At 46.5% G+C, this 23,248-nt stretch overlaps 1 protein-coding gene across 1 annotated transcript in view; it reads left to right on the forward strand.

Annotated features, from left to right (window-relative positions):
* Positions 1 to 22,844, forward strand: part of fgf14 (fibroblast growth factor 14) — a 622,751-nt gene extending 599,907 nt beyond the window's left edge. Inside the window, exons 4-5 of the mRNA XM_072476053.1 lie at positions 11,151 to 11,349; positions 19,313 to 22,844. Of these exons, the coding sequence (XP_072332154.1) occupies positions 11,151 to 11,349; positions 19,313 to 19,449 (336 nt within the window). The 3' untranslated portion in view covers positions 19,450 to 22,844. The remainder of the gene's footprint in view (positions 1 to 11,150; positions 11,350 to 19,312) is intronic.
* The last annotated feature ends 404 nt before the right edge of the window (positions 22,845 to 23,248 follow it).

Here is a 23,248-nt window from a genome sequence, read left to right on the forward strand (position 1 = left end):
TTGTGCTTGAAAATAAGGGTAAAAATTCCACTGTGTCTTCCCCTGATGCACAGCAGGAAGGGGCATTAGGAAGGGACCGTGAACAGGAGGCTAAGGAAATGTCATTTTCCAATATGCATTTCAGACATGCACCACTTCCTCCCTGCAATAGTCGCAGTCCACATTGTCCATTTTGTCATGTCCTGTTTAAATGAGCTATTGACAGGTCATGTCCCCTTATTGGAGGAAAGATGTAGCGGCATTGCAGGCAGTTCAGAAGAGGTTCACTAGATTGATTCCAGAGATGAGGGGCTTGTCGTATGATAAGAGATTGCACAATTTAGGCCTGTACTCTCGAGAGTTTAGAAGAATGAGCGGAGACCTAATTGAGGTGTACAAGATGCTGAAACGTATGAATACAGTAGACATGGAGCAGATGCTTCCTCTTGTGCGGCATTCTAGAATGAGAGGTCAGAATCTTAGAATAAGAGGTAGAAAATTTAAAACAGATTGGAGGAGAATCTACTTCTCCCAAAGGGTTGTGAATCTGTGGAATTCGCTCCCCCACAGTGCGGTGGATGCTGGGACAGTGAGTAAATTTAAGGAGGAGTTAGACAGATTTTTAATTGGTAATGGGTTGCAGGGTTACGGAGAGCGGGCAGGACGGTGGAGTTGAGGCCAGGATGGGACCAGCCATCATGAGGGTGTTCGGCTCGGGAGGCTAAATTGCCAACTCCCGCTCCTAGGTCATGTGTTCTAGGGAGGAGATGCTCTGGCTGATTTCACAATCCAGCTCTTGGTCTGTAACATTGTAGGTAGCAGATGGGGAACATATCAGCCATGATAGAATGGCGGAGCAGACTCGATGGGCCGAATGGCCTAAATCTGCTCCTATATCTTATGAACTTTCCTAAGTTATATGAATGCTCATTCGTGCAAATCTCCATTCACACCTCATACTCATTTTCGCCAGTTGAAAACGATGCTACGTCGCTGAAAGGGGACAAGAAAACCCAAAAGGCTTTATTGCAAGGGGAATGAAATACAAAAGGAGGGAGATTTTGCTTCAGTTATACACACCATTGGTGGGACCACATCTGGAGTATGGTACTGGTCTCCTTATTTAAGGAAAGATGCAAATACATTGGAAGTATCCAGATTAATACCAGGAATAGGCGGATTACATAGAACATAGACCATAGAACGATACAGCGCAGTACAGGCCCTTCCGCCCACGATGTTGCACCGAAACAAAAGCCATCTAACCCACCTAACCATCTAACCTGCTGGATAAACTCTGCAGGTCTGGCAGCGTCTGTGGAGAGAGAAACAGAGTTAACGTTTCAGGTCTAAATGACCCTTCTACAGGACTGAAGCGATTGATGTACGAGGAGAGTTTGGAGAGGCTGGACTTGTATCCGCTGGAGTTTGAAAGCGTAAGAGGTGACTTGATTAAAAAATGTAAGATCCTGAGGGGTCCTGACAGTGTGTATGTGGAGAGGATATTTCCTTGTGGGAGAATTTAGAACTATTTATTCCTCAACCAACAACACCAGAATAAAAGCAAAAAAGGGCGACATGATGGCACAGTGGTTAGCACTGCTGCCCCACCGCGCCAGGGGCCCAGGTTTGATTCTGGCCTTGGGTGACTGTGTGGAGTTTGCACTTTCTCCCCGTGTCTGCATGGGTTTCCTCTGGGTGCTCCGGTTTCCTCCCACAGTCCAAAGATGTGCCGGTTAGATGGATTGGCCCTGCTAAAGTGCTCCCCAGTGTCCAAAGATAGGGATACAGGGTAGGGCGGTGGAGTGGGCTTAGGTAGGATGCTCTTTCAGAGAGTCAGTGAAAACTCACTGGGCCAAATGGCCTCCTTCTGCACTGTAAGGATCCTGTGGCGTCTACTGCAGATGCTGGGAATCTGAAAAGAAAACAGAAAATGCTGGATAAACTCAGCAGGTCTGGCAGCGTCTGTGGAGAGAGAAACAGAGTTAACGATTCAGGTCTAAATGACCCTTCTACAGGAATGAAGCGAGGTAGAAATGTACGGAATTGTATCGATGGAATAGGGGCGGTGGAGCTGGGTCAGGATAGAAGACCAGAGATAGGTTCGGAACAAAGCAGATATTGACAGATTCGCCATGGACGTAAGCCAAAGGGGGAGTGGTAATGGTGGCAATACGTGAGATGGCAGAATGTGTTCATGGGAGCAACTGAGCAGTAAGCACCATGTGGCCAGGGGGGTGGGGGGCGGGGGGGGGGATTGTCTTGGGGCAGGCCAGGGAGCTGAAGAACAAATTACAAAAAGAGAAGTGGGTGTGGTGGTGGGGTGGGGGGGGGGGGGGGGGGGTGGTGGTGGGGGGCGGGGAGTAAAGTTGGAGGGGGAAGTTTACTGTCTCAAGTTGTTGAACTCAATGTTGAGCCCAGGAGGCAGTAACGTGCCTAATCGGAGCATGAGGCCTTGTACTTCCAGCTTGTGTTGGGCTTCACCGGGACATTGCAGCAGGGCTAGGCAGACCTGTGGGCAAGAGGGCAGGGTGCTGAGCTGAAATGGCAAACGACTGGAGGGTTGGGGGTCATACTTGTGGGCATTGGAGGAAGCAGCGGAGGATGATCCTCTCGATGTGGAGGTTGTTAAGGTGAAAAGTGAAGTCTAGAGGACCCTGTCATGGTTTTGGGAGGGAAGGTGTGGTGTGTTGGCAGAGGTGCGGGCGATGGGTCATTGGAAAACAGGTGATTGGCTCAATATTTTAACGCTGCTTGTGGGAGCTTGCTGTGCACAAACTGGCTGCTGCATTTCCTTTTTAAAAAAAATAAATTTAGAGTACCCAATTCATTTTTCCAATTAAGGGGCAATTTAGCATGTTCAATCCACCTACCCAGCACATCTTTGGGTTGTAAGGGTGAGACCCACGCAGACACGGGGAGAATGTGCAAACTCCACACGGACAGTGACCCAGAGCCGGGATCGAACCTGGGACCTCGGCGCCGTGAGACTGCAGTGCTACCACTGCGCCAACGTGCTGCCTGGCTGCTGTATTTCCAACATTACACCAGTGACTTCACTTCAACAGGATTTTGTTCTGTTTATTCCTGGTCTGAGATTACTGATGTTAATGATTGGGGCAGCTGAGTAAACCAGACGGACGTTTTTGAGATATTGACATTCCAGAGATGCAATGCACCATCGACTCAACTTATGACTCTTTCCAACACCTGTCGCCAAATGTTGCCTCTTTTATTAGCAAGATTCTTGCTCCATTAACAGGCAAGTGGTGTATGTACACAGTTAGATGCTTGTCCTCTGTGGCATGCTCACAATGCACATGTGCCGAAGGAGTTAAGAATGGCATCAAATGCCTCAGGGGGAAAACAAAGCCTAAGACTGGCGACTGGGAGAGACAGACGGTATTGTAATCCTGCCTTCTGTTCCTTTTATGGAACCCTGTACTCTTCAAAATTGGAAATTTGAAAGCATCCCCTTACACCACCTTAAACAGTCACTCCCTCCACCACTGACGCGCAGTGGCAGCCGTGTGTACCATCTACAAGGTGCACTGCAGGAACTCAGCAAGGTTCCTTCAACAGCACCATCCAAACCCGTGACCTCTGCCATCTAGAAGGACAAGGGCAGAAAAAGCACGGAACACCAATTTCTCCAAAGGCAATTAAAAATGGGCATTGAATGCTGTCCGAGCCAGTAACACCCACATCCCGTTAACAAAGAAAAGGCATTCACCATCTTGACTTGGAACGATATTCCCGTTCCTTTGCTGTCACTGGGTCAACATCCTGCAACATCCTCCATTTCAGCACTTTTTTAAAAAAAAATTAGTGTAACCAGTTCTTTTTTTACCAATAAGTGGCAATCTAGCGTGGCCAATCCATCTACCCTGCGCATCTTTGGGTTGTAGGGACACAGACACGGGGAGAATGTGCAAACTCCACACGGACAGTGACCCGGGGCCGGGATCGAACCCGGGTCCTCGGTGCCGTGAGGCAGCAGTGCTAACCACTGCACCACCGTGCCGCCACTCCCTACCAGCACTGTGGATGTTTCTGCACCAGAGGATGTAAGAGCTGATGTAGGCCATTCGGCCCATCAAGTCTGCTCCACCATTCAATGGCTGATCTGATATAATTCTTGTGTTGGAATAGAGTGGAACCTTGATTACCCAAAGCAACAATGTCAATCAATGTACCATATGTCTTTCAGTTTTGTGATTCACAGATATATGTCTTGCAAAGCTTTGTTTAAGAACTGTTCATTCTGCCACAGGGGGAATGGGACAATCACTTCAGAACACAAGTTTAAGAATAATCTGTATACTGGTATTTCCAAAACTTCTCACTTTGCACTCGTCGGGACAGCCACAAGATTGGCAGATTGCCGAACAGACAGAGGACAGATCATCCTCAACCAGTCCGCACTTGCAAAACCCAAGACAAAACGTCTGCTGTTAGATGTGATTCTGTGATTGGGCAGCACTTGCTGAACAATCCTGAGTGCACCAATAGTTACACAAGCAACCACTTGAAGGCAACCAGCCGATTCTTTTACGAGGCTCATTTACACTTGCTAGAAGAAACATACATTCATACTCAGTGAACCAAACTCTGCAAACCAAAAGAATATGTTCAAACCTTGCACCTTTTTTGAATTACCCGGGTAATTATGGAGCCTGTTGTCCGCCATTGCTTTTTCTATCGCAATGCCTCAACCAATCAGCATCCTACAGGGTAAATTGTTGTGAATGCTTGAAATTTGACAATCCTGTGTTTCACCAGCTGGGTACTCGATGAAAAGTGGCATGGCGGCACAGTGGTTAGCACCGCTGCCTCACCGCGCCAGGGACCTGGGTTTGATTCTGGCCTCGAATGACTGTGTGGAGTTTGCACGTTCCAACGTGTCTGCGTGGGTTTCCTCCGGGTGTTCCGGTTTCCTCCCACAGTCCAAAGATGTGCAGGTTAGGTGGATTGGCCATGCTAAATTGCCCCTTAGGCTGGAGTTGCAGGACTAGGGCATGGGATTGGACCTGGGTAGGGTGGTCTTTCAAAGGGTCGGTGCAGATTTGATGGGCCGAATGGCCTCCTTCTGCATTGTCGGGATTCTGTGATTCTAGGACCATGTCTCTCTTTTCAACAAGATTCAAGATTTGCACTCCCGCGTGACTATTTTTAATAATGTTGGCTGAGGGATAGCTATAGCCCAAGCGGGATCTCCCCTGCCCTGTTGACCCAGGGAGAATCTTAGGTCAGATGGGATCCTCAGTTTGTCTGATCAGAAAGACGGCGTCCCCATCATTGCATACAGGGAGACAGACCAAGTGCTGGAAAATGGGATTAGAATAGATAGGGCCTTGGTGGCCGGCACGGAGCCGATGGGCTGAAGGGCCTCTTTCTGTGCTGTAAAACTCTCTGACTCTGTGGCAGTGCAGGACTCCCTCTGTAGTGCCCTGGGGTGTGTCCTCAGGTCTCTGGATTCACACTTCGACCTGCAACTTTGATTAAATTAAATATTAATCATTTTAACAGTGAATTGTGCCCGTAGCAATAACACAGACTCCCTTCCTACTCCCTGAGGCGAAAACACAATTTTGCTTGCTACCGCAGGCACGTAAAGTGGATCCTCTTAAAATACAGCACTATAATTTACAGAGAATTACTGAGTCTGACACCTCACTGACTTTATTTGCATTTTAAACACACCATGCTCTGGATGAAAGAAAGCGTTTCGATTACCTAATCTTTGATCAAAGAAATTGCCTGTTCTCATAGTTTAAACCTCCCCGGCCCATCATTTGAAAGTCTGGTTGATTGAACAGCCACCGTTATCTGGGTTATCACAGTTTATACGCGATTTATAAACTACATAGTTAGCAAGACAGCAGCGTTAAGTCTAGTCACATACAGGATTGAAGGAGTTAGAGGGACCAGATATGCAGAAACGGAATTATTATTCAGGAAGGCATAGTCAGCACGCTGTTGGCATTAAGTAACACTGATGATCTGCTAATCAAATGATATCTTCAGGTGTCAGTCATGGCTCACTGACAACACACTCCTCTCTGATTCAGTCGATGCAAGTCCCTCTCCGGAGACTTGGAAACATACTCCAGGCCAGTACTGAGGTTGTTGGCGGCGCTGGCTGCCATTTGGGATGTCAAGCCAAGACCATTCTCAGGTGGACACACAAGCTCACCCGGCACTATTTTGAAAGACGAGAAAGGTGACGGTTGTTTCCCTTGGCCTCCTGCCCAGCATCTAGCCCTCCAGCACCATCAGTAAAAAAAGACCAGATTATCTGGACATTACTGCATTGTTGTTCATGGCAGCTTGCTGTGCACACTTGTCTCCTCTCTTTCCCATGTTACAGCTGGAACTACACCGCAGCAGTAGCTGTAAAGCGTTCCGTGGTGTCTTGGGTTTTTGAAAGACCACTACAGAAATTCCAAGTCTTTCTTATTTACCGAAGAATTCTATAATATCAAACCCTCCTGTATAGGTGGTCACATTTACTGTGAAAAGGACTTTGTTCTTTACTTTATCAAACTGTAACACACCTAAATTTAATCTGTGAGATACCCAATATCTTCACATCTGTTGTTGGTGCATTCCTCTCTCATTAGTATGTGACTAATCAATTATTCCATTAATTCCTATTCTGGCCCATTATTGGCACATTCTCCATTCTTGCCATGAAGCTGTTGTTTTTCTCAGTTTCTCTCTTATTCCCTGTTGGATGCTGGCTTCCTTTTGGAAACTCCAAATGTCACTGCCAATTTATTAGTTTGAAATAAGGATTCCAGAAGACCCTCAGTATTCGAATTGTACCTTTTCACCAGGGCTTTGATCACCTGTCCTGATGTCTCCTTATGGGGGCTCAGTGCCAACTATAATCTGATAAACATTCCTGTGAAGCACATTGGGATCTTTTGCTCCATTAAAGGCGCTGTATGAATGCAAGTTGTTGTTGCAAACACCCCGCGGTGCTTTACAGGAATGTTGACAGCCAAAATCCAACATTGAGCCCCACAAAGAAATATCAGGACAGGTGACCCATAGCTTCCTTAACGAGGGAGGTTTTAGCGAGGGCGACCTGATAGAGGTCTACCAAATTATGAGGGGCATAAACAGAGTGGATAGTCAGAGGCTTTTCCCCGGGGTAGAGGGGTCAATTACTAGGGGGCATAGGTTTAAGGTGCGAGGGGCAAGGTTTAGAGTAGATGTACGAGGCAAGTTTTTTACACAGAGGGTAGTGGGTTCCTGGAACCCGCTACCGGAGGAGGTGGTGGAAGCAGGGACGATAGTGACATTTAAGGGGCATCTTGACAAATACATGAATAGGATGGGAATAGAGGGTTACGGACCCAGGAAGTGTAGAAGATTGTAGTTTAGTCGGGCAGCATGGTCGGCACGGGCTTGGAGGGCCGAAGGGCCTGTTCCTGTGCTGTACAGTTCTTTGTTCTTTGTTCTTTTGAGTGTCTCAAAGTAGAAAACGCCCAAGAGGCCAGAATTGGAGGAACGCAGGGAACTCAAATTGTTGACCTACTTTGATTCCCTGTTGAGCAACGCCTTCACTTTCAAATTCTCACCCTTGTTTTCAAATCCCTCCATGGCCTCGCTCCCTCCCTATCTGCCGCTACGCAAACCTATCTGGTTTACTAATGCCCTTTTATTCGATCTTGGATGTGGGCGCGTTGGTTGGGCCAGCATTTGCTGCCCATCCCTAATTTCCCTTGAACTGAGTGGCTTGCTTGGCCATTTTAGAGGGGCAGTTAAGAGTCAACCCTATCGTCGTGTGGGTCTGGAGTCACATGTAGGCCAGACCGGGTAAGGACAGCAGATTTCCTTCCCTGAAGGCCATTAGTCAGGGAAGGAAACCTTCCATCCTTACCCCATCTCCCTTTCTCTTCTTCGAAATAGGCCATGTGATCTTGCGTGTCCGGCTAATAGCTCAGGCTTGTTCGTGACTCCCGGCCCACAGCAATGTGGTTGGATCTTGACTGCCCTCGGAAATGGCCTAGCAAGCCACCCCGTTGTATCAAGGCACTATGATGGACTGCAGTGATTGAAGAAGGCAGCCCACCACCACCTTCTGAAGAGCAATTATGGGATGGGCAACAAATGCTGCCGTAGCCAGCGACGCCCACATCCTCTGAGTGAATGAGAAAAGATAAATAAGGATGAGAAATAAACAACAGAATGTATAACATTATATAAATCAAACTAAAAGGAATCTTCCCTTGGTGCACCCCTCAACAGGAATCACTGCCGCTTCCGTACCTGCCGCTGAACTTAGACTTGAGAACAGAGGATTCCGCCAATGCAGGCGAATCTTAGTACCGTCACCAGGAAATTACCTTTGAGGCAGAAAAATACCTTTCACTGTACCTCGGTACACATGACAATAATCAAATCCATGGAGTAAGCGCGCTGATTAATTTATTCCACACCTCACTTGTTATAAGTTAATCGAGATCATCAGAGTTTAATAACAAATGTTTTGTTCGGCTCCCAGGTTGGATGAAGGTGTACGTTAAGCGGGTAATCTAAATTATGCTCTCTGCCAGGCGGGTACTGCATTCAATTTTCATAATGAGAAAAATGGACGTGATGATTGGCAGCGATTCCGCACAACGGATCCTTGTCTGTTACAGATAGCGTGAATGCCAAATAAAACATTGCCGTCCGGGGCAAAGCTTTTGTATAATAGAGTTTTACCGACACCTCATCATTTGAGAACATTCTTCTGCACAGCGCTCAGATTTTAGTCGAGTGTTTAGTCAAAGACCCTCAGGTCAGCTGTTCAACAAACGCAGAATGAAACCAATGAGGTTGCCCATTGTGGCGAGGGTTCTTAATAAGTATGCAAAAGGTGTTCTGAGCACAAACTGCAATTAGAAGATAAAGCTACTATCTTTCAATGCAAATTGTGGATGAGCTGCTCACGTTATGCTGCTGGGGGGGGGGGGGGGGGGGGGGGCTGGGCAGATAAATCAATGCACATGGGGAGAACAATGGTGAGAAGGGAAATTAAATGGGTTTCCAATGACAATTATTGTGGACCAAGGTGTCACTGTTATAATTCTTGGCATTTATTATTGGTGACATTAGTGAATGAATGTTAAATCTGTTTCTGTTACATTTTTCTGTCTTAATGTCAGTGTGAACTCATTTAAAACAAGGAGGTTAAAACTTTTGCTGTGGATGTTGTACAAAGGAATAAAATGCAATACCTATTTGCCCTAGCAACATCAACGCAATGGGTTGAATAGACTGCTTCTGTATACTCAACTTCAGAGAATGTAAGGCTTGCATTTCTGTAGCAGGACATTTCAAACCACTTTGTAACAGTCTATCAGTTAGTAGCACTCAGAATGACACCCATAGATTTAAGACCCACTCTGGAGACTTGAACACAAAAATCTACGCTGACACTCCCAGTGCAGTACTGAGAGGGTGCCACACTGCCTGATGTTAAATGAGGCCCCGGCAGCTCTCCCAGCTGGGCGTAAAGATCCCCCGGTGCTATTTCGAAGAATGGCAGAGTAGTTAACCCCGGTGTCCTGGCCAGTATTCATCACTTAACTAACATCATTAACTCATCACTAAAACTAACTATCTAAGCATGATGACCGTGCTGCATGTGGGCGTTTGCTGTGTGCGAATTGGATGCCATGTTTCCTACATTGCAACAGTGACTACACTTCAAACGTATCGCTTTGGTTTTATTCCTGGGGATGCCCTGAGGCTACGAAAGGTCTTTCACAGTACGAACCTACACGTTATGCTCAAAGACTCTGTAGTGCAGCAAGCCTTGTGACTCAGGGTGGGAGCGCCGCCCACTGAGACACAGTTCCATTGGGTGCTGAAGTGGCAACAAACTTGATTTTCAAAAAAACATGACACTTGCTAGAGCAAGGGAAGGTGAGAAATCTCACGTTGGCGATGTCCTGGGGAAGAATGAGATCAGTAAAAAAAACTGTGTTGAGTTTATCGCAACTCGGTGAGGAGGAGAAGGAATGCTTTGCTGACAAGATCGAAAAACAGAAGTTTGGCAGCCACTGAACTTTGCCAGTAGCAGCAAAGCGGAGGATGTGAGATGAAGGCATCTGGGCTTTAAGGAATGGAGTACAAAAGAAAGCAAGTTATGGTGAACTTTTATGAAACACAGGTTTGGCTTCAACTGGAGTATTGTGTCCAATTCTGGACACGCACTTGAGGAGCGATGAGAAGGCTTTGGGAAGAACGTATATAAAAATTTACAAGAATGATTCCAGTGATGACTTACTTTGGTGACCTGGATAGCTCAGATTGGCCCCTTAGAGATGAGAAGGTAGAGAGGATATTGGATAAGTTATTCGAAACCATGAGGGATCCGGTCATGGTAGGTAGGGAGAAACTGTACCCTTTGGCAAGAACCAGAGAACAAAGATTGACAGTGATTGCCAGAAGAATCAAACAGGAAGAAAAAATGTTCTTTATGCAGTGTCGTGTTGGGTGTTCTGCTATACAAACGAACCAACACGGTTGTAGATGGTACAGCTCTGTTTTATTACTCTTGATAACAACATCTGTAAACTTATGACTGTGGTTCGTACTTTACCCGTTAACCTGTGGACCCAGCCCTAACACTATCTCACTCAGCACATGGTGTATGTCTGAGTGGCACGCTGTGAGCTCTGTGCCCTGAGCTGTCTCCTGCTGGAATGCGCGGGAACTGTGGTGTTCCCCGTTTTATAGTGCGTGTGCTCTCACTGGTGATTGGCTGTGATGTTGCGTGTGTGTTGATTGGTCCGTTGATCTGTCCATCAGTGTGTATGTGTGTTTGCACCATGATATGTTTATCTGAATATCATGACATGCAGTATGTGGTTAGGATCTGGAATGCGCTGCCTAAGAGTGTGGTGGAGGCAGGTTCAATAGAGATTATCAAAAGGGAATGGATAAAGACCTGCAGAAAAGAAGATTACAGGGTGCCAGAGAGAAGGTGGGGATGTGGGACTAGCTGAGTTGATCTCGTAGAGAGCTAACACAGACATGACAGGCCGCATGGCCTCCTTCTGATTTGCAACCATTTTATGCTTCTAAGATAAGAATGTCTTTTTTGAAGATGGTGGATTGCTGCCCAACTCAAAGACTTGGTTAAAACCACTGATGTTGTTGCTCCACAGGAACTTTTTACACCCGAATGCAAGTTCAAGGAATCCGTATATGAAAACTACTATGTGATCTATTCATCAATGCTCTACAGACAGCAGGAATCTGGTAGAGCTTGGTACCTGGGTTTCAACAAGGATGGCCAAATCATGAAGGGAAATCGCGTGAAGAAAACGAAACCGGCATCTCATTTCCTGCCCAAACCATTGGAAGGTAAATCGCTCGCACATCATCAGTTATTGTGCTCAGCTGGTATCTCAATTATTGGATCTCTCTTGCCAAATTCATTCATTTTTCATTGCAGACTGTAAGATAATGGTAGGACACTTGGTTACGAAGCCCATGAGTTATCTGGGAAGGACTGGTTTGATGTTTGTGTCATTCCGCCACCCTTTTGTTGTGAATTGTGTTTGTAGCACTCCCAACAATACAAGTAGTTGGTGGTGTGTTATACAGTTCACTCAGAGAGCCCAAGTTGCCGTGGCGACACACATTTCTACAAGCATGTTGTAGCCTGAAGCAATGGATAGTGATGGTCGAGCCTCCGACGGTCTTTCCATTAGTCCGGCTTCCACCACTTGCAATTAGCATGCATTGAAAGGATTTTGCAGGTTAATAACTCAAACTGTTTGGCCACGTTATAGATGCATTTTCCTTGGTCAAGAAGTCCCGGGGTGGGATGCAAGCCCAGAGCATCCAGCTCAAGGCGGTGGGGGGGGGGCGGGGGGGGATGTGTGTGTGTGTGTGTGTGGGGGGGGGGGGTACTCACTGTGCCACAATAAAAGAAGGAACCAATTTAAAAAACATCTTTGGTAATGAGCAAACAAATTACTATTTGATTTAATTAAGGAGCCACTCGGCAGACAATAAAACCAACCAAATGAATCGACGGCAGACAGTTTATGGGGATTGATGAAAGTTCACCGAGGTGAAACTCAACTCGGGTTCTCTCTCCACAGATGCTGCCAGACCTGCTGAGTGTTTCCAACATTGTCTCTTTTTGTTTCAGATGTCCAACGTCTGAGTATTTTGCTTTTGTGCCGATTCCTAAACTAAATGAGCTTCTGCTGCAACACTGAGCGATTGAAAGGGATTCCAGTCGGACGATATTTTTAGTCCTATTAGTCGAGGCCACATTGGTGAGATATTCACGGTTATGCTTTAGTCGTTGAGAGGTTTTAGCCTCAGGCGCTGACTCCTGAAAGGACAGCTGATGTAACATCCCTGCTGTCTGTCCCTTCAGGAGTCAGCACCTGAGGCTAAAACCTCTCAACGACTAAAGCATAACCGTGAATATCTCACCAATGTGGCCTCGACTAATAGGACTAAAAATATCGTCCGACTGGAATCCCTTTCAATCGCTCAGTGTTGTAGCAGAAGCTCATTTAGTTTAGGAATCGGCACAAAAGCAAAATACTCAGACGTTGGACATCTGAAATAAAAAGAGACAAGGTTGGAAACACTCAGCAGGTCTGGCAGCATCTGTGGAGAGAGAAACCGAGTTGAGTTTCACCTCGGTGAACTTTCATCTTTCATCAATCACTGCCTTTGTTCACTCAGTCCCATTTCCTCTTGACTGATAGTTCAGTCAAGGTGCAGGATTGGGTCGATTAGCTCAGTTCGCTGGACGACGGGCTTGTCATGCGGAGCGACACCAACAGTACAGGTTCAATTCTCGTGCCAGCTGAGGTTACCCGTGAAGGCCCCATCTTCTCATCCCTGCCTCTCACCTGAGATGTAGTGACCCTCGGGTTAAATCACCCCCCCCCCCCCCAGTCAGCCCTCCTTAACAAAAAGGGAAAGCTGCCTATTGTCCTCGGGGACTATGGCAACTTTTACTTATTGACCTATGATAGCTCCCGCTCCGGCAATGCCTCGATTTTAAAATTGTCTTCAAATCCCGTCATGGCCTTGTTCCTCCCTGCCTTTTCCCTCCTACCTACCTGGCCTCTTGTGCATCCCCGTTTCCATCGCTCCATCATTGGCAACCATGCCACCAGCTGCTTGGGATCCGGCTCTGGAATTCTCTCCCTAAACTGCTCCGCTTCTCTCTCTCCACCTTTCGAATACTCCCAAAGAAACTACCTGGTTGACCAAGCTTTTGACCATACGCCCTCCTATCGCCTCATGTGGCTCAGTCTCAAATTTTATTTCATAACTCTCCAGTCAGGCACCTTGGGATGCTTTCCTGCAAAAGTGACAAATAAATTCTCAAGTTGTTGATTACTAATTGGATTCCTCATAAATACCACTTTCAATAACCTCTTTGCTGTGCTGATTGTAATATTTAACCTTTACTATCTTGTGCTGTAGCCATGGTAGGTGTATAATCCTTTTCGAAGCAAGGATGTCTTCAGCAACTACCCTGTAACAAATACAAAATATTCCTTTACCAGAACATGAAACATACAGTGCAGAAGGAGGCCATTCGGCCCATCGAGTCTGCACCGACCCACTTAAGCCCTCACTTCCACCCTGTCCCTGTAACCCAATAACCCCTCCTGACCTTTTTGGTTACTAAGAGCAATTTAGCATGGCCAATCCACCTAACTTGCACGTCTTTGGACAGTGGGAGGAAACCGGAGCACCCGGAGAAAACCCCACGCAGACACGGGGAGAACGTGCAGACTCCGCACAGACAGTGACCCAGCGGGGAATCGAACCTGGGACCCTGGTGCTGTGAAGCCACAGTGCTAGCCACTTGTGCTACTGGGGTTTAGGTCAGAATCTACTCCAAAATATTGGTTTTGCTGGTGAAACCTAAGCAAAATGGGGCCTCATATATCAAGGTTGATAATGAGTTCTAAGTGTTTCTTTATTTGTAATTCAGATAGAGTAAATCAAGAAAGATGCTATGTTCAATGGATGAACGATCAATAACCAGAGATTTGTGATGATTGACAAAAGAATGAAAGAATGAAAACCTTTTTGGCACAATGATTGGTTAGGATATAGAATGCACTGTCTGATAGGAACATGGAAACCGATTCAACGGTAATTTCAAAAGGAAATTGGACAAAGAGGGTATGGGGAAAGAGGAGGGGCGTGGGATTACTGGGATTGCTCCCCAAAAGAGCTGGTGCAGACTCGATGGGCTGAATGTTTAGCTGAAACAAAATAAATAGTCATTTGTTGGTTCATTCCACAGGGCAATGCCTTGACCAATCAGAGTCAAGCTGCCTGGTTTAAATTTCAAACAATGCTTGGCAGTTAATGGTCAGCCACCGTCCACTGATGCATTCTCCACGGCAATGCCTCTACCAATCAGAGTCCACTTGTCAGCCAATCAGCACCCTCTTCTCAGACAGTTGTTTCCCCTGACATTGGTATTCTTGTGAAAGCTTTGACAAAATGTCTGCCTTCAGCAATACTCAGATTCTATATGACCCAATGACTATTGCTTTAGAGTGCTCATGGATAACAGCTAGCATTCCCCGTCACTAAGCAGATTTCCTCTGAAAACCACTTTCTTTAATCTGACTGGTGAAATCAGAAGCTGTGCTCTCCGGTTATTAGAGACATCGGCCGGGATTCTCCCCAACCCGGCCGGGGGTCGGAGAATCGCGCCCATCCTTCCCACCTCTCAGCAAGAGCTTCAGTCTGGTTGCGATACAGGGGGCGATTCTCTGAGCCCCACGCCGGGCCGGAGAATGGCCGCAACCGCTCCACGACGCCCCGACGCCGGCGCGCGATTCTCCGAGGTGCGGAGAATCGCCGCCATTTGCGCCGGCGTGTTTGAGGCGGCGCTGGCCGCGGGCCGCTGGAATAGGAGGGGCCGCCGATTCTCCGGCCCGGATGGGCCGAGCGGCCGCGCGGAAACGGCAGAGTCCCGCCGGCGCCGTTCACCCCTGGTCGCTGCCGGCGGGAACTCCGCGTGAAGGGTCGGGGGGGGGGGCGGCCTGTGAGGCGGGGAAAAGCGCTCCTTCACCGGGGTGGGCCTCCGATGGGGTCTGGTCCGCGATCGGGGCCCACCGATCAGCGGGCCGGCCTCTCCCTCCCCCCCCGGGCCTACTTCCCTGCGCGGCCGGCCCCTGACCACCGACGCCATGTTGAGTCGGGGCCGGCGCGCTGAAGAAGTCCCGCGCGCATGCGCAGGTTGGCGCGGCGGGGAAGGGAGGTTGGAGCGGCGTGAACCGCTCCAGCGCCGTGCTGGCCCCCTGTGGGGGACTGAATCGGTCGTACCCGGGCCCGGCGACGGCGCAAACACTTGGTCTCCATTTTGGAGAATCGCCCCCAAAGAATCATTTTACCTTTGAGAGGTCGTTAATGGACCTGTGGCGAAACTCTCATTTCGAGGATTAGTTGCACACTGGATAAATTGTCTAATTTGAGACGTTTGATGTTGAAAGTGACTAGCATTGTGTGACCACCACCTCAGTCAAGGTCCTTTAGGCAAGTGGATGGACAGCCTGCCTTGTTTCAAGTGGGGGGGGGGGGTCACTTTTTGTTGTGCAGCTCATTACATAGGAACCTATTGTGATTTTAAGGCACAAATACCTCATGTGTGCTCCGACCCCTTGTACTGACCTGACCAGGGGTCCTTGAAAAGGCCGCTTAGGAAAACAGACCAAATCAATTTTAATCTTTTACCGACCGGGAGGAGAAGGAACGCCCCACAGAAACACTCCCATGGGATACCAGCCCAACCCTCTGTTTTCACCCAACCCACCCCCTTTTCCTCCAGGTGTAGGATTTGAACCAATGTCCCCTTAGGCACCAACTTCCCAGATCCAGGAAAGCAAAGCCCGACCTAGGATTGTCCGAGAATCTCCCGAGATGAAACATTAGTCTCCAGGTCACTGCTCAAAGTAATCCAGAATAAAATACCTTGGGGTATTAAAAATCAATTGCCTTTTCTTTCCATTTTCTTGCCACACTTTTGTTAATTAGCCATAAAGATATCGGCAATGGGAAAATGGTTGTTTGCTTGACAATCACATTTAATGGAGCCCGTTCGTTTTCTGATTGGCTGGGGTAGGCTGGGTACCGTAAGGATGGATAACCAACGGTGCAAGCTGGACATTTAGATGTTGACGGTCATGTGATGAAACCTCCAGGGATTTGTCCGATCAGAGCTGGCCACCCCTCACCTGGGCCTCAAGCCAGTTTAGGCTTAATGACAGCATCGCTGAGGTGTGCAATCTGAGTCAAACCATTCTTTTTGAACCAAACGTTGAACGAGGATTTTGTGTTATATTGCAGCTTCCCTCCGTGGCACAGGTCAAACTCTTTGGAAGACTCAGGAGTGTGCTGAGGGAGGACTGTCTGTGCTTCACTCACACACCCATAAGACCATGTTGAACCCCACTAACCCCGGCATTTACTAGGGGGGGTGTGGGGGGTGTACCATTCTGAGATTGGCAGTTCTAATCACTAGAGGTTTCCTCCTCAATCAAACTGCCATCCCTCTCTCTCTCTATCTCTCTCTCCCTCTCTTGCCTTTCTCTTGTCCTCTCTCCCTCTCTCCCACTCACCTTCTCGCCCCCTTTCCCTCTCTCTTCTCCCTCTCTCTCTCTCTTCTCCATCTCCCACTTTCCCTCTCTCCCTGTCTCCCTCTCTCCTCTCTGTCTCTCTCTCTCCCTCTCTTGCCCTTTCTCTTGTCATCACACCCTCTCACCTTCTCACCCTCTAGCCCTCTGGCCCTCTCTCTTCTCTCTCTCTCCTCCCTCCCTCCTCCCTTCCTCTCTCTCTCCTCTCCCTCTCTCTCTCTCTCCTCCCTCTCTCCTCCCTCTCCCTCCTCTGTCTCTCTCTCTCTTCTCCCCCTCTCTCTCTTCTCCCCCCCTCTCTCCTCCCTCTCTCCTCCCTCTCTCTTCTCTGTCTCTCTCTCTCTCTTCTCCCTCTCTCTCTCTTCTCCCTCTCTCTCTCTCTCTCTCTCTCCTCCCTCTCTCTTCTCTGTCTCCCTCTCCCTCTCCTCCCTCTCGCTCTCTGTCTCCTCCATCTCTCCTCCCTCTCTCTCTATCTTGCCCTCTCTCTCTCTTTCGCCCTCTCTCTCTCTTTCCTCCCTCTCTTCTCCCTCTCTCGTCTCTCTCACACCCCTCCCATTGGTTGTTCCAGTGTCATGATCCCCCACCTTCACATGGCCGATTGGAAAGCTAACATCCTCTCTGTTACCTGATGGACGACCAGCTAAACATTCTTTTCTTTCCCAATTCAAATATTTATAAAACTGTTAAAACAAAAAAAATTGAAGGAAACGTATTTGCTTTAAATGCCCCTGTGAGCTTTCACCCCCAGCAGTGTCCTGGCTCACAATAGCATAAGAAATAGAAGCAAGAGCAGGCCATTCGACCCTTCAAACCAGTTCCATATTCTGTTTGATGAATTGGACATTCTGAATTTTCCCTCTGTGTACCCGAACAGGCGCCAGAGTGTGGCGACAAGGGGATTTTCACAGTAACTTCATTGCAGTGTTAATGTAACCCTACTTGTGACAATAAAGATGATTATTATTATACGATCATGGTTACTTGATTGTGACTTAACTGCACTTTCCTACCTGTCTTCCCATAACCCTTGACCCCCTTTAGTTGATCAAAACTCTATCTAACTGGGCCTTGGCTATACTCAGTGACACAGCCTCTGCTCCACTCTGGGGAAGAGAATCCCAAAGACTAATGATTCTTGGAGAGAAGAAGATCCTCTTCCCTGTCTTCATAGTGGGAACCCTTATTTGGAAACTGTGCTCCATATTTCTAGATTCCCCCCACAAGGGGAAATATCCCCTCAGCATCCACCCTGTAAAATCCCCTCAGGATCTTATTTGTTTCAATAAGATCACCTCTCAATCTTCTAAACTCCCAACGATTCTAGGCCTAAGCTGCTCAACCTTTCCTCATAAGACAATCCCTTCATCTCAGGAGAGATTAGTCTTCAATACCTGCAGATCCAAGATCAATCCTGGACGGTGACCAATCCTAGTGTCAGTGCGGTGTGCAGATCATTCAACTTCCTGAACTTCCTGTCCTGTCCATTGTCTTGTTGCCAAATTCTGGACATTTTGAGAAGGGCAGCTCATAGGTGGCGAGTCCATGGAATGATACGACCCAGAAGGAGGCCATTCAATCCAACGTGCCTGTGTCAGCTCTTCGAAATAACATTCCAATGAGTCCCACACACCCTGCTCTTTCTCCACAACCCTACAATGCTTTTTCTTTTTCAAAGATGTCTCCAATTCTGGGTTTATACTCCAAACTGAATGTTTTTGGCAGTGTTTACACTTTGCACTGGCCCTCACCCCCTCCTTGTCTCTCTTCCACTGCCCAGGCCATGTCCTCACCACCCCGCTCCCTATCTATTCACCTCCCCGTGCTGCCACCTCAACCTACCACCTCCAGTCCTAGCTGTGGTGACATGCATAAGCAAGCGTGTATATAAATATGTTGAGCCTCTGACCACTAGGTGTCAGGCAAGTAATAACATGTGACTCTGTAACCTAGGGGGAGTCTGAAGGAGAATTTGTCGTGTTTAGTTGTGTTTGTGTTAGTTCCAGTTTGTTAGCATTAGTTTCCAACCCACATATTGTTATACAATAATAAATATGACCAGTCTTGAATTGGATGCTCTTTCGTTCGCCGACTCAATAATTGTCTCTGTAAAAGAACAAACCACCAGCCTCCCCTCCCTCGTCACCGACAGCCTCCGCAGTCCCACACTCACCTTCTTCCTCGCCTTCGCTCCCACCTTTCCCTCCACTCTGTCCCATCTCTCACCTCCCATCTCACCCCACGCACCTCCTGATCAACTCCATATCCCACACCCCTCCCCACATCTGAAACGGACTGAAAGGTTAAAAATTGGAATGTGCCATTGCTGAGACTGGGGTTTAATAGGAGAGCTCGTTAATTACAGAGGAGAATGACCTTCTCTAGCTTTTCAAGGAGGGAGGCATGTCCTCTGCTCTTTAATTATGCGAAAGCAGTGAGATCTGCATTTTAAGGAGGGCCGAAAAAGTAATTGGCAAACCTGCTCATTGAAATATATTAATAAGATCTGAAAACAGAAAACAGATCTCGACTCTCCAGGTTCGATCTCCAATTTAGCCAACCCCTCCGAGTCAGGGTCTACTTAATCATTGAACGGCTGTGGCAGTGTCAAATTAGTTGTGAACATTGGAAATGCAGCTTGTCAAAAACCAAGGAGACTGTTTCACGCATGCATTTTTTCCTGTTACTTGCAGTTGCCATGTACCGAGAGCCATCGCTGCACGATATTGGTGAGACCGTACCGAAAAACGCAGCCACTCCCAGTAAAAGCACAAGTACCTCTGCAATAATGAATGGAGGGAAGCAAGTGAAAAAGAACAAGTCAACATAGCCAGCCAGATCTTGGGAAGGACGTAAATTCCTAAACCATTACACTCTTGTGTGATTTATCCCTGGCAGACAATCTCCTTCTAAAATGTCTGTGGATCAGGTGAAGCAAGTGAACCCTTGTTCAATGTGCTCTTTGGTCTATCTCATTGCAAGTGGATAAATCTCAATGTGTAGCTCTTTCCACAACAAGAAGACATCTGGAGAACCAGCTGAACTCTGACCATGGATGTCCCACCAAGATAATGGAATGCCTTTTATCAATTTCCTCTTAACTGTGACACTCCATGAGAATGACGTATTTCACAACTGCATTTGGTACATAGCCTGCTAAACACACACCTGAAAGAGTCTCTCTGTTTCGAGTGCCGGACAAGGTCATGTGTTTCAGACCTGCCGATTTGTAACACAGCAGACAGCAGTGGGGATCCCAGACCATCGCTGTATATCTCTGCTCATTCAGGACTAAGTCCCTCTCTCGTTTTCTAACATGGCTGCTCTATGCACTGTCCTAACCTCTTTTTCTTTTGCAGGGACTGTTGTGTGTTTTTTGCTATTGAGAAAAAGTAGACGGTGGGAAAGGTAAAACGCCAATGCTGGGTTGCCTCCAGTGTTGGACTGACAATAATCAGGGATACGGGGAGCGTTGACAGATACTATTATGACAATGTGCATCAACTGTGGGATTAATGTCTCAGCCCATTGACTAGACATGTGAATGAAACGATTTCCCAGAGACTGATGAATTGCCCTTTAGATGGGTGGAAATGTAACGGGAACTGAGTCAATCAGAATCAGTCAAAGGTGCTCTGATTAGCACCAAGCTCCTTCACAATCCCCTTCTTGTGCCACGCACACATGTTGGTAGGTGCCATATGCCTTGTCCAGTGAGCAGGAATCACTGCTCCCAAATTGTGTCTGGGCTCTAAGAAATCTGGGTAGCCCGTGCACAAGAGCTGACCCTTCCATCCCTCCCTGCCACCAGCATCCTGGGAAATTTAGAGTTCCACTTTCATCACCTGGGGCTGTGCTCTAGGTGGCTCATTGGGAGAAAGTCTGCTCCTTGCCTGAGTTAACGCAGATGCTGAAAGGACGTCATTGGACTGTCACCTGATCCTGTCTAGTTTAGGAAGCGTAGGCAAAGCTACCGGTGTGTGCCCTCACCACAGCGACAAGAGGTAAGGCTTAAAGGAGATCCTTCCGTTATCACCGTGAAGGATATTAAAAAAGGATTTCAGTGGTTGTGAGGGAGGTTTGCAAGCATTTGTTTTTTGTTCTCTTCTTTAAACTCAGCATGTAATTCGGCTCATTATGGTCAATGTGCCAGCGTACCTCTAGCCAAGCATGCAGTAGGCCATCAGTCGCCGGCATCTGCTGGACTAAAGGTGATTTGCCTTGTTTTTAAGTACATACCAAAACCAGGCACCCTAATGGAAGAGGAGGTGATTATCGTGAGTCATATTAATCTTCCAATAATTGATTTGTCAGAATTATCGAGTTATTTTTGAGTGCTTCAGAGAGCATTTTCTCTCATCACAAGTCAATGTGAAAAAACTCCACCTTATTTTCAAGTTTGATTTGTTTCATATTGAACCTTATTCTACCAAAATAAGCTAACCAGGAAAGAGAAAATTAGTTGGCTGAAAAAGACTCAAATTGTTCTAATTAGAACTTCCCATATTCCTCTGTGAAGCGATTGAGACAGGAATCTATCTAAGCAATCTTGAAAGTGCTGAAACATTGGTCGTTAAGCGAAAACGAATACAACATCGAGATTTTAACTCTTCCCCATAGTAATTTTAACACACGTTAAAAATAGGTTTCTTCAGCATACTTTCTACTGTAATTCTACCAAGTAAGAAGTGCTTTATTCTGATATTATTGAATAGAATGTTGAGATGTTATAGATCCCAAACATGGGACTCGAGAGGGCATCTAGCTAAAGTAAAATGGCAAAACAAAAGGTGTAATTAATTCAGGAATAACTATCCTTACAAAGCAAAGCGAAACCTTTGAGAAAAGAAAAACATAAAATGACAGTATCACCAACATGAGGTGAAGTGCAAGTCCCGTACACCTAGCTAAACTGTCATTCGTTGGATGAAAATTACTTTTGAACATGTTTACGAACACCACTGCCTCAGAACAAAGATCAAGAGTCGTGAGATTCATGGCCGCTTATTATAAATATAACAAGATTCAGTGTAACGGAGAATGCAAATACTACAAAAAGGAGAGAAATGTGAATACTGAGTTTAATTTAAAATCAGAAAGTAATGACTTTGCTGCACTGTGAGTTGTGTCGTTATATAAGTGAAGGAAAACTCATTTAGGAAACTGATGAGTAGGACTTTATAAATGTGAATTCTCAAGGATTGTACTAATTGAAAGCCATTCTGTAGTCTGGTACTATTCAGTATGTTTTAACCATTTTATTTTCAGCCAGATTGTGCAATCTTATCGTGTTCTCATAAGGTTTCTCTGTAATTATAGATGGTCAAAGTGTTTCTGCGTTACAAGGGATTGTTTGTCAAGCTGCAGGTTTCACAGTTCTGAACGGGCTTTGAATCTGTTCGAAAAGTATTTCTTCTTTCTAATATTTCTGAGTTATTTTACAAACTATTTCTGCAGATTCTTACCGAGTAGGAAATATCGCTCTGCTGCTGCTACGCTGCTAATGTGTTACATCTGATAACTTTTAGCAATTTCTAATTCATTGTTTGTCCAATGAAACATTTACGTTGATTTCTTTTTTAAAAAAAGGAGCAGAAAAGAAGATTTAAGCACATCAGCCGTCCAGCGCGGAGTCTCTGTACTGAGCTAATTAAATGCTGTGATTAAAATGAAACTATTTGTAAGAGTAATTTTGATTTTAGCTTCATGGGGCCTGGTGTTCCCAGAGACCACATACAACACGCAGTTTTCGACAGTGAACCCTGTATGGTTTGCCCCTTGCATACCATTTGACTAATTAAACTTTGGCTGAATTTATTTTTGTTAATGTCAATGGTTGTTAACCCCTCTTGTTTTTTTCTTTATTATGTCGCTCATGCATTGTCCGTGAGGGTTGTTTTCTTTTTCATCCAAAGGAATGATTGTCCTTGACAAGTTAATTCTGATCCTGTTTTATTTTAAAGTACTGCAGGGGAGGGAATATTAATTCCTTGTGCTTTGGGTTCCTATTTTGTCTGTTGTCTCATCTGTTGCATGGGAAGAAGGCGGCATTGATGAAACAGAACTGCATGTAGTAGGTTGTATGTACCCGGAACCGTTGGTATGTATTACTAAATTTACATACATATATGCAAAAAAGTTTGTCTGCATTGTACAGTTTAAATGTTTATTATCATTTGTTGTACACAAATACAGCATATTGAATAAAATATTTCTATGAAGATACAGTGCACCCATAGCCCATAAACTTTGCACCAATGAAGTGTGACGAGTTAGTTCTGGCCCTGTTCCAAGATGAGAATGGGGCAACAAACAGGCACATTTTAGCTCCAATATCCAGACCATTCACTTCCTATCCCTGAATGTTGAGCCTCAGGTCATAACTGAGTGAGGTCAGAATAAGACCATAAGACATAGGAGCGGAAGTAAGGCCATTCGGCCCATCGAGTCCACTCCACCATTCAATCATGGCTGATTTCAACTCCATTTACCCGCTCTCTCTCCATAGCCCTTAATTCCTCGAGAAATCAAGAATTTATCAACTTCTGTCTTAAAGACACTCAACGTCCTGGCCTCCACCGCCCTCTGTGGCAATGAATTCCACAGACCCACCACTCTCTGGCTGAAGA

This window comes from Scyliorhinus torazame, chromosome 15, assembly GCF_047496885.1.
Source record: "Scyliorhinus torazame isolate Kashiwa2021f chromosome 15, sScyTor2.1, whole genome shotgun sequence".
NCBI classification, from domain to species: Eukaryota; Metazoa; Chordata; class Chondrichthyes; order Carcharhiniformes; family Scyliorhinidae; genus Scyliorhinus; species Scyliorhinus torazame.